The sequence below is a fragment of the Acanthopagrus latus genome, chromosome 16, assembly GCF_904848185.1.
Source record: "Acanthopagrus latus isolate v.2019 chromosome 16, fAcaLat1.1, whole genome shotgun sequence".
In the NCBI taxonomy this organism is placed as follows: Eukaryota; Metazoa; Chordata; class Actinopteri; order Spariformes; family Sparidae; genus Acanthopagrus; species Acanthopagrus latus.
In genome coordinates, this window is record NC_051054.1 from 7,721,763 (window position 1) to 7,734,277 (window position 12,515).

The following is a 12,515-nucleotide window of genomic DNA, read 5'->3' on the forward strand; positions in this document are numbered from 1 at the left end:
TTTAAACTCTGTGTAACACTGTGTTTCATTGCTTCCAATGACTGGTGAGGCCTGAAAAGTGAATATAATGCCATGCAGCTATTCCTTCTCACCGGAGTACCCATCATGGTGTATGTCTTGCCAGATCCCGTTTGGCCGTAAGCAAACAGACACACATTGTAGCCCTCAGAGGCCCCAGACAGCACTGACACACCTAGGTCCTGGAACACCTGAGGAACAAATACACATGCTAAATCACAAATACACAGAGAAAGACCAGTTAAGATGTGTTTTATAGATAACTGAATGGAGTCAGACAGCTGGATTACCCTGTCTATTTTTCAAATTGGCTAGATAATTAAGAAAAGGTGCCAATTCATGATGAATATCAGCTCACCTATACATGTCAACAATAGATGCACATTTAATGCATATTTTAATAAAAGAAAAAGTAGGTGCTCCTGTGGGCCCATGTGTCACTGTAGGCTGATGTCCTTGATTTTAATCACATTGTGTTTTTACACAAGTGTAGAATTAGACCAAGGTTCCACTATCACAATGCTGTGGCACCGGGCCAGTGGCGGGGAGGTAAGGTTGCTTCCTGCTGAGGTGTTTGAGTAAGGAGCAAGGAGGTCAGCTAATACTCTGGGTAAACAACTTTGCAGAATGTGTATGTAAGAGAAACAAACGTGAGAGTAAAGAGACTTTGAGAAAGGACTGGGTCAGGAAAATAAACGCTGCCAAAATGCGCAGTGGTGATACGGGGGATCCGGGGGAGTCCCACTGAAAACAATCAACTGAGGCCTCATGTTTTTTTTCTGCCTTAGTCTGCATCCAAGCGCCGGGGTCTGCAGATTATTAGCGCGAGGCCAAATCACAACCTCTTGTTTTATTATGAGAAGTTTAAGTTGTATGAAACACATAATATATTTGCACCATAATAGACATTTTTACTGAAAAAACTATCAAAATCATGATGATGCAACATTTGTTGGGATCTGTACCAAATCAACATGTTTCCACATATCTGGAAGTACAGCACTTGATTATCTTGCAGTTTTGGAGCACATTTTAGTGTAGTGTAGTGTAGTGTAGCTTCTTGCAATTTAGCACTCGGCCATCACAATTTAGAGAATATTTAAATCAAATGTGAAGTTCTAGTTGTTGGCAACTATTGTTTCTGTCAGTTGACACAAGTGGCACAAGCATCAAACTCTTTACAATGTCCATTCACTGTCCAGTTGTAGATACTTCATCTGGCTGTAGAGGTCAAATATCTTGCAGAGCTGATAATTAATTCCACCTTGTCGCACACTACACCTTGTGAATGGTGAGCAATGAGGGTGTTTTCCACTTGATATCATTTATTAGTATAGGGCCAGCAGCACCTGTGTGTGCATGTGTTACTAGTTAGAGGTAACATAAATGGACAAATGATCAGTATTCTCTACTGTTATTCTTCCTTTGTTTATTACCAATAAGCAAAAAGAACCTCTATCAGAACCAGCTCCTCGGGACATGTGGCCTCATCGGTAATCCAAAAGCTCAATCCAAAGGCAACACATGCCTTGGGGGTGGGCAGCAACCTGATCTACACCAGACATGAGACACAGCACATTCCCCCCCAGAACCATAACACAGCCTGGAGATCACTGAGGGGTCCCCTCCCCTGGCCCCCAGGCTCAAGCCAGGACCACGGATACTGGTGGGTAAGTACACAGGGATCAAACGCAGGAATCGTTTCAACATATACCTCCCGTGTGTGTGTGACTACCAACCACTGTCAGGAGAAGCGAGAACCTGGAGCTAAGCCTGTGTATACTTTTGGCTCAGAAAACGGTGGGAATAGGTTTGGGTTGGATGTGGTTGAAAGCTCTTGAGAAAGGCCTGGGCCCTGTGAAAGCACCCTGAAACGATTCGATGGTCATCTGGTTGTTTTTAGGAGTGTGTGAATATAGGTGTGTTAATATTCAACAGCCTTGAGTTTTCTCTGAGAAAAGTGAAATGTTCAACACTGATACGTTGGAATGAGGCGTCTTATCTGAGCAAAGTCGCCAACTGATAAAGCAAAAAATAACAGAAGACAGAAGAAGGAAGAATACAGAACACTGTTTACCTGCCTGAAAAGTAAAACACAACCATAAGACACAACAGCAATATTAGCCTCAAAGAATTCAAAGAATTGGCTTACATGTTGTCCTATATGGACCAATATGAAAAGTTTTCTTTTAATCATTAAACTCCCAGTGAAATTTACTGTCTCTGTCTCTATGTCATTTAAATTAGTTAAACTGAAAAATATCCTACCTTCATTACAAACTTGTGATTGGCATATTCAATTCTTGCAGCCTAAACTGTAAAGATTAATCAACGAAGACTGTGTTAGCTGCAGCCCTAAACTCACTACAGGCACCATTTTTCATTTTAAAGCATTGCTCTGTATCCAAGCCAACCATGTGCAGACAACAGCCACGTGTTACTAGTAAAAGTGCTGCCACAACGGCTGTCTTACTCAATGACCTTATAAATCACCCAACAGGCACTATAGAAGAAAAATCTAACACGTCGTTATTCCCATGCACAGGAATCTATTTAACACTTGTGAGTAAAGACAGTGTTTTAGCTTTAGCTGCCTTCTTAGCTTAATTGGGGCTGCATGTAATGACTAACTTCATTATTGATAAATCTGCAGGTTATTTCATGTTATCAGACCAACAGTTTAAATTATCAATTTGCTTAATAAAATACATGATGGTAAACAAGCACAGAGCTACAAAACCAAGAAAAAATTGAATATTTTGTGTCTTATGTAACTGCTGGCCAATAAACAGTGATGTAGTCGAAGTGTGCAGTCCCTCTGGAGTCCAGACCACCAAGCGTTGCCCCCTGCCTCTTGGCTGAATGGAGGCTTAAACATGGAGACAAAAAGCAGCGCCGCCCCTGTCTTGTTCTCATCCCACCATTCAAAAACAGACATTGACAACCTCTCCTCCCTCAAACACAGAGAATCAATACTGCCCTTGTTAAAGTTGACCCTCTTAAATTCACTCTATGGGGGCTACGACAAGGCTGAGGGTCCCTCCAGGTTTGGCACAAAGAGCAGGAACTTCACTTCAACTGAGCGCTCCGTCTTTGAACTTGACTCTCTCTTTTCTCTCTGTACAATATTCCTTTTGTTTTCTCTGTTTCTACGCCAATTTGCCTGTTTGGTTACATCAGAAGTGTGCAAAATACTCTATATAACCTCTGAACAAAACCACAAGAGGAAGCATAAACTTATTTCAACCTCTTGAGAAAATTAAAACTGTGTGTATGAGTTTGTCTAGACAGGCAACATTAAAACAACCCTTTTGTTTGTCATCACTGTCATGCCAAATTAAATCAGTAGACTGTCATTTGTGCCATGGCGCCCCGGCTCCCCCACAACCCACTTTCACAGATTGCAGCACCCTGCAGCACCAGGAGGTATTTTTGGTCGAACAAAGCCGCTGAGGTAAGAGACAAGTTACATTGTGGGAATGGAAATGTACTCCAGGATCAAATGAGGCAGGAGAAAAACAGCCTGAAGATAAAGTGACTTGGCCAGAGCCTCAGCAAGCATGCAGGCTGGTCGGTCGCCTCGAAACACACACAGGGGACAGACTAAACACCTCCATTAACAGGAAGGGGGTTGTCACCAGCAGGCTGCTGCACGTGCATGTGTGTATGTGCATGCGTCTGTCTCGGACCAGCTCAGAGGAAACAGCGTCCACAACAAGGACAAAAGCCTGAGAGTTTACTTCCCTCTCTGAGGAAAAAATGTACAAACAATCTAACAATGAAAGAGGAAAAGCAGAATATAGATTTCATTCTTTACAAGGAAATAGGTCAAATTCATCAGGCCAAAACAGAGAGGAGGGAAGGAAGAACAAAACAAGGCTTTGGGGTTAGGAAAGATGGCAAAAGGCCTCCAGATGTAGACGAATGCAAATAAAAGGACAGTTTGCTTTGGCCAAGACACAGTACAAATAAGATGAATTGCAGGTTATGATCCACTACTCTTGTACCAAGTACCAACTTCTCTGACCCTCTTCAATACTAACTATAATCAAGTAGAAAAGAAAGCATTCAAAGAAAAGAGGTGTCACTTTATTAGATGCTGCAAGCTTCTATTATATTTACAGTATCTTTCGATTTCATTTTATCAGTATCTGTCTTTGCCTGCACAATACTCTCATCTGTAAACACCACTTTCGCCAAATAAAATGCATTGCAAGGCGTTCAATGATTCAAATTTAAAGCAATGTAAAGTCAGGAGAAGGAAAAAGAGGGCACAGCTTTAAATTTATACCACCACATGATGTGCATGACAGCAATTTTTAAATAGAGCAGTGACATAAGAAGAGATGCTATCTTATAAAATTCTACCTTGGCAACATATCTAAGGGGAAAAGTAAAAATATAATGTGCATGTCAAACTAAGTTGGACCAGATCTCTCTGAGGAAAATGAGGTCTCCTGAAAAAAAAGGAACCAGATAAAAACTGTTCGATGTTGGTTTTGAAACATGGGAAACCAAAGAGGCAGCCTAGCTGGTGGCCTGGTAACAGAGAAAAAAATTTGGTGGAATGTAGCAAAGTGGGTGAGAAATGTTGAGAAAGAGTAGCAGTAGTGAAAGAGAGAATGATAGCGACAGGCTGACAAGAGTGAAAAAGTAATGGTGTAATGCCTCTGTAATGAGTTAAGTCTTGTAATCTCTGGCTGTGGAAAATGCCAATTTCTGGTCTGGTTTTATGTGGGCTGCCCTACACTAAAGCCTGGAGAAGTATTTATGTGTAGTGGGTGTGTGTGCGTGTGTGTGTAAGTAAATGTGTGTAAGATGTTGTCAAGGGTGATGGCACAAGGCCAGATGAGTAAAGCGAAGCACTTCACCACATTTGAAAACTCAAACTTCTCAGTGTTTTTGCCAGGTTTGACGCAACCAAGCGGACAGAGATTAATTTTTCCTCTCACTGAAAGGATGTCTAAGAGCTCAATGCAAAGACACGAGACTGCAAGCGAGAAAATAAGTGCAAAAGGAGATGCAACTTTCTCCCAAACTCGCCACGTCCAGGACTTGACAGCTGCAGATGGAGCGAGGGTCCCTCGGTTCTCGTCCCACGCTTTCCAACTGGGTTACACAAACACAACAGCTGGACCCTGAGCAAAAACTAAATGCTTTTGTGTAGACACAGGAAAAAAAAGGTCACTGGGGATCCTTGTCATGACTTCCTGCTTAAAAATCTGAGTGAAAGAATCAGAGGTATAAGAGTAAAAATGAAAGAGAGAGGACACAGATAGGGAGACAGGGAGTCAGAGAGGAAGCTGTTTGGCCGGAGTTCAACAACGCTCTCGTTTGTCACACTTGGACAGAATTTGTAGGTCAAATTAGCATTGAGGGCCGGAGAGGCTGCGAGCCACGGAGGAGGGGGAGACGGAGATGTGCAGGCCGAGCAGATAGACTGCTCCTCATTACCCAGGCCTCCCTACACATGGGAATGAGGGACAGTGGGAGAAAGTGGAACAGAGGGCAGGAAAGTGAACAGAAACATGAAGACAGTGGGTCTCTCTGGCAGTGCACTCCCATTTTGAGTGTACATTCATGTTGCAACTTACACTGGGGCAAAGGCTAGTCTTAAATCAAATAAATAAAACCATATCTGGACTGAGTTTAGGGATTTGCCCCTCCTCCCCAAAACACAACCCCTGGAGAGTAGTGCTGCATGCTACACTCTTTATGGCAGGCTGGAAATGACTTCTCCAGCTTTCAGACTGATGGGAGCCTTGTGTAATATCCATAAGGTACAGTGGTACAATATAGGCTCCTTCACTGGGGATTAAACTGATGCAATACGGGGCTCAACAATAAGGAGTGCCTGCTAGCCTGGGGCAAGTAAAATGTCACAGCGGGCCAGTAAATCTAGCCACTCACTTACTCACCTGAGCAGGCAAGAGGTAAAAAAGAACTCATGATGGGAGCAGCTAAGGTGAGAGCTACCTTGCTTTCTTCAGTAAAGTATTTTCTATAATTTCCTCTTCCTTCCTAGATAAGTGGATCTTCTTCGTGAGTCGGTTAATAAAAGACCCAACTTTGGCACCCACAGTTACGATGTGCAGACTCTACTTGTTTTTCTAAGAGGACTGACCTGCACCGTGCCCATCTATCGAACTACTTTGAGTCTCTGTTATTACAACTCCTCTTATCCTCTGACTCCACTCACAGAGAGCAGTAGGTCTGCACTTGAATCACAGGTGCTCTCACTGTATCCATATGGCATAGAGCTCATATTTCTCTATTGACAGCATGTGGTTTATTTGGTGACCTGTTTGTAGTTAATTCAAACCAGGGCGGACTGGAGTGCACTGTGTCGGGGGGAGTAAAATGCTCACGTGTGTGTGGAGGATTCTTCTCATACACAGAGAAGCTATTCTTTCCCCAGTCTGTAGCACCACTGACACACAGACCTAGAAACACTGCGAGGCATAATCAAATCACAATCTGCATCGACAGAGAGTGAAGAGGAGGAGGAGGTGGCGACGAGGGAAAAACCCCAGCAAGCCGACTCCTTTTGGCTATAAAAAACAGCATTGTGCTCTGAGACAAATCCTCAGCAGTGACGTCTTTGCCCTGAAATTTAACTGCGAAAAATCACTTAGTGAAGCAGCTGTGCATTTGGCAGCAGAGAGCTGGGGGCTGCAGAGCCACAGTGGACCCCCTGCCCAATTCCCCTCCTCCTCCTTCTCCTCTGCCCAAGCAACTCACATTCCCACTTTCTCTAATCAGTTTTCTCTTGCCATTCCTCTACTTCTTTTTCACTTTCCTCTACCCATGCTTCATGCTGTCAAAAGCAATAAACAAGCTGGAGTGTTTGTGATATTAAATAGTGGAAAAAGCTATTTATTAGCTCAAAACAAAGGCTGCATCTAGACAAACAGTCCCAGTTCTCTCCCTCACAGCTGGCTCTGATTATAGATTCTGCTTCTCTTTCAAAAAACCTACTCCTTCTCACCTTTCTCCTTCCTCTATGCTCAACTATCTTTGAGACTCTTTTCCCCAAAGATGCAACTGAGCAAAACTGAGCATCACATCCTGCAAGACATGCTTTTATCATGTGGGGAGACCTCACTGACAAGAATGCAACCATGTCTGCACCAAAAATATAATTTGAGATACCACATCTCTGTCTACTCTCTGCGCTGTAATAGTGTATAAAAATGGAAACCAGCACTGTTGCATGGACATGTACTGTAGGGGGAGGGAGATACAGGGGATGGGCGGCCAGCCACTGAGGGGTGCTGGGTGTGGTGGGACGATGCTGGACTGGGAAAGCGGGAGTTAAAATCCCCTATGCTCTTGTCTCATCCCACCACAGGCTCAGATTGTCTCATGGGGACTACAGCACGAGACAAATTCAGAGCAAGTCCTTCTCTTCCTGCTCTGGAAAAAGAACTGTGCAGTGCTAAAATATATTTTTACAGTAGAGACCATGAGACAATCCAGTGCTGGCATAAACAGCATCAGCTCATTGATATGTGGAAACACATGCTGTGGGAAGCCAGATAAGAGAGAAACTGAATCCATAAAACCCAATTTAGGGTATTTACCTAAATGTAATGCCCCCCAGTGAAATGAGGCGACACAACAGTGTGGGAACATTGTTATACAACTTTGGATACGGATAACAAATCTGCCTACTCAACCAGCCACTTAGACTCTTCACTGCGCTAAAGAGCAATTTGTCTGGTAAGACAGTTAGAGCGGCTCTTGAACGATAGTGTCCACCTGCCACTGTTGATCCATTACTCTGGCTTGCTGCCCTACAACACAAACACGGCATTTGTCCCTTTTTTTACGTCAGGCACTGTGTCGTTAGATCCACCAAAGAAATGTCCAATTCAAATATTTTCAACTGTGATGTGATTAGCAAACGACTGACGTGATCTTCCACAAGATTCCTGTTAAAGAGTCAATTCTTCAGAATCTGGGACAGGAAAGGAGGTCAGATTTAAATCCAGCAGCTCTGTCCTTCACTTGTGTCTTTTTCGCCCACCACGGGTCAACAGACAGAGGAATGTCTTGTGGCGACCAGGCCCCTGTGACTGGACACAAATCTGCTGAGGATAGCCAGAGCCAGAAAAGCAGGGGGGGAAAAGGAGAGAGGAAGAAGTGTTGTGTTGTCTGCCGCTCTGCACAGTGTGTAGGCCATCACAGCCCTGTCTTTCTGAAACACATACAAAGGCAGCTCTGACAAGAGCAGAGACAGGCAGCGAGGGAGTGGCAGATGAGAGGAGATTTAACTGTAAAAACTACGAGTGCTTCTATTGTGCTCAACAATGTAAAACTCCATGAAATTTCAAATTAATAACAAGGCAACTGATCGAAAAAAAGAACTCTGTATATGAGAAGGCTCTGGAGAGATTTCCTGTCATGGAATCAGCCAGAACTTCCTCTTGATCTGGAGCCCGTCTCAGGTTCCAGCAACACCCTCCAATCAAAGCAACACAAAGATATCTAATCGACCAATCAAAGCCTGGACATGAAAAGCAAGCTGACTCTAGTCGTGCCATGTCTGAGGCAAAGAGACTTCTGGGTAACAGATGGAGCTGATATCATATCCCCCGAGTGGCCATCTGTGTAAAAACACACACCATACACACCCCTCTTGTTGTGGTTTGTCTACAAGGACACAGCTTCCTCTGGGCTCTTTCCTTGGTACAGAGGTTGTGTTTGGCCAGTGTCAACTTGTGGCAAAGAGCCTGGATTGGCACACACGTGGTCTCCACCCACAGGAGAGCACTTATCATGACACAAAAAAAGAAAATTGGCAACAATTCATATATTAGAGGTCTGCAAATGTAATGGTAAATAGTTGGTAATAGTGGCCTGATGATGGGAATTAAGACAGAAACTAGGAACATTTGACGACATGTCAAACCAGATCCACAGAGGACCTCAACTGTTGACTAATGTCACTTACAATACTAATACTGACTGTAACATTTTAATATTCAGCTCTCGGATAAAGAAACTGCTATTTAGACAGAACAAATATGGTGATTCTTTTCCCCTGGAGAATCCTCTTTGTGCTTGTTCTCCTGTCAAAATCTACTCTTGTGCATCTGTAAGAGAATCAGTCAAAGCACTGTTTATTTCTTCCATATTTCCACTACGTAGCCACAAGCATGAACCACAGTAACAACATCAGAGTAGAATTGGGTTTGAGGCTCAAACTGTGATGTTGCAACATACTGTGGAGGGGCCTCTTCAGTCATTATTCGGGCTATGGCACATAGCACATAAAATGTGAAAACTGTAAGTATATTGTAACAGTTAAGTGGTAAAATCACTGGGATACTGCACTAAGTTCAAGCGCTGGACGCTGCAGTGCATGTAAACACACAGTCAGTTAGGTCATTACCTCCTCCTGTGAGGCATAGTGAGGGTCTGCAGGGTCCACAGACCAGTAGCAGTAGTCAAAACAAAACTCCAGAAGCTTCTCCCTTGAATCCACAGCTCCATCTGTGCGCCCATCCAGCTTTACAGAGAAAAACAGAAGAGTAAAGCATGTTAGGGTGACTTTTTGCAACCAATAACAGCCAACAACAAGGAAAGAGAAGAAGAACAAATTAATTAATTTGGTAAATATGATGAATAAACAGGATTTTCTTTTATTCACAGCTAATACATAATTGCAATGCATGATGAAATTATAGTATATAGCCAAAAAGAGATAAGACCAACATAAAAAAATCACAGTGATAAACTTCCTGGTACTATAGCTTTTTTATGGGACTGTTATGGTGTGGAATTGCAAGCAAGCTGTTTCCATTCATTAGCAACACAATCCCTCCTCCTCTTCCAGTTCTTTATTCGCCTCACTGCGTTAACACTAAACACCTTTCTGCTTACTGTGAATCCTGAATGTAGGAAAGACAGCACAGCAGCATTTGGGCTTGTCCAGACACAACAGTTTCACTGGAGGACAGTAAACATTTCCTCTGATCACTGCATTCGCTGTACTCTTCTTCTGATTTAGCGTTGATATCATGGTGTTATGTTCTTAGTGGAAATGTTAATTGTACTGCAGCGTTTGTTAATTTTTTTATGGACGTGTATCTCTTCAGGTGTACTAAATAGGTTTGTGAGCACTGGGGTGAAACACCTTGTGTAATGTGTATTTTCGCTGCATTGAATCTTTGGCTTATTGAGGCAAATGTCAGTGGAGAAAGTGGCACATGCAGCTGTGGTTGGCTGCCGTCCTGGACTCCTTACCAACCGGCTTCACCAACTGTGAGGGTGGTTGGATGAGCTGCCAAATTCTCAGAAAACAACATCAGAAAGGGCTTGTGGTAACAGGCAACAGCTCTGATGGGCATTTCTGCAGCCAGCCTGCCTATTTCACACGCCCTGCCACATCTGTGGCATTGTGTGATAAAATAGGGCACATTTTTAGAGTGCAAACTCTAAAAATATGCATGTTGCAAATGAGTGGCAGTTTATCATGAGCAGCCCAAAGCACACCTGTGCAATAATCATGCTGGGTGATCATACACCACTGCTGTCAGAGGGATGGATAAATGGAGATTTGGATATATCTAAAAGAGTTACTGATAACATTCAGCCAGGCATAAGAAGTTTTCTCTAATGAGCAGATCTTATTGCAGCTACTCTGGAACATTTCTGAGGTGAAAGAAGGTATCATGCTCACATTTGGTGAGTGCACATTCAGTTGAAGAAAGAGCAATGTTGGAGCTGCTAAGGGTTAAAGGTATTTGGCCAAGGACAATTGAATAATAGATTTATGACAAGGACAGGGCTACAAAAAGGGTACTTTAGTCCCTGTTGTTCTTCAGGCACTTGTCAAAATAATTATCCAAATGATAAATCCACTCAAACATCTATGTAAATAGCCTTTTCTTTCCCTAACTGCAGCATTAGGGAACAATGAGCTCTGGGTATCAGTTTTGTTCAAAGCAACTGGCTTTCCTGAATACATGACTGTTTAACCCCTCTGCACTTTTAGGAAATTTAACAATGGCCTTGTAGAGGACGGGATTAGGCAATGGCAACACAGGCCACCAGGCACCAGGCAACTCTCCTGGAGCTCAAACCTCTGATAAAGCCTCATGTTTTACTAGCTAATCAAGTTAGGGGAAACAGACTAGCTGTAAAACATCATCTTTTTTCTTTTTCTTGTTTCACACTTTTTAATTTAGTTCAGTAGGTCTTTATAGCTTGGATTACTTGATGTTTGTGTTTATTGTCCTTTAAAAACACACATTTTTTTTCTGTCCTGTCTCAGATCCTTCGAAACTGTCCCACTTTCCATAAATAATTATTCCCACGAGAGCCGCAAGAGCCTTGGAGTCTTGATCCTTTTCCATAGCAGAGGGAGGCCATATGTGGTTTCTCTCTGTCACATCATTTGTAACAGATTCTCTCCTCCCCCACCCAACTCCTCTCTATACGTCAGCATGTAGAAATCCAAATGTAAACACAGAGTGCTGATTCGGTCTCTACCATCTTGACCAACAAGGGTCTTAACATTTGTCCAAGTTGTAGCTGAAGTGATTTTTAAAATCTTTCTGCATGTTTGGATCATCTCTAAACATTGGAGATAGACATTTTGACACATGGTTCTCAACCAGGCGTATGTGTCAACCATCTTGACCACTAAAAGCCTAAAAGTTTGATCATCTCAGTATCAGCTAATGTTAAGACTGACAATGAAAACAACACTGTCACATGTTCCACACTGGAACTTGAGAGACAGCACCAGGCTGTCTGCAGGCAATGCAGCTCAACTAATCAGACAAGTCTGCTCAGTCATCTGACACAGCAGGTTGGTAACTTGGCGAAAGTATCAGCTTACAAGACTGTCGCCCACATAATTACGATTTCCAAATGTGCAAAACCTCTTTAAAAACACTCTTTCTATCCTTGAAAATATGGAAAACTATTATTAATATGGCTTGGAGCAAAATGTCCCTGTTAAACCACCTAATTTAACACCATTTTTCTGATTTGCTACAGTTTATTTTGGGTGTCCTTTGAAAGTCTGAAATATGCTGTAGTTGCATTGCTGTTTGTCCTGGTTTAGAGCGTGTCAGTGCATGTGTTTGACAGGAAGGGTCTCCCAATTAATGCGCGATTATGCATGTGCCTGTATGAGCTCCACACATAAAATAAACAACAGTGACATCAGGCAGGAAAAGGCTGATCCAGGGCCATAAACATCCTGTTGTGATAGATACCATCTACACACTACTCCCAAATCACCAAGTCCAACCAAACAAAAACACAATAACACAAATATACACTCACCTTCACATTTCGGATCCTCACAAACTTGTCCTCCACCTGTACGGCTACCCTTCCTCCATCCGCACTCTCCCTGTGAGCAAGAAGAGGTCAAATGCTTTGTTAGATGTATAAACAACCATGTTTGGAAGTGTAAAGAAAAGCAATGAATTAAAACATTATCACACAATTCTAATGGAGAGGAAGAGAGAAGAGGA

The 12,515-nt window shown here is 42.8% G+C and overlaps 1 protein-coding gene across 2 annotated transcripts in view; it reads right to left on the reverse strand.

Moving 5' to 3' along the window:
* The window catches only part of stard9 (StAR-related lipid transfer (START) domain containing 9), a 39,757-nt gene that overhangs the window by 23,874 nt on the left and 3,368 nt on the right, over positions 1-12,515 (reverse strand). For both annotated transcript variants that reach the window (XM_037071254.1, XM_037071253.1), the window contains exons 2-4: positions 12,322-12,391; positions 9,416-9,532; positions 93-209 (exon numbers count right to left, since the gene is read on the reverse strand). In XM_037071254.1, the coding sequence (XP_036927149.1) occupies positions 93-209; positions 9,416-9,532; positions 12,322-12,391 (304 nt within the window). The remainder of the gene's footprint in view (positions 1-92; positions 210-9,415; positions 9,533-12,321; positions 12,392-12,515) is intronic.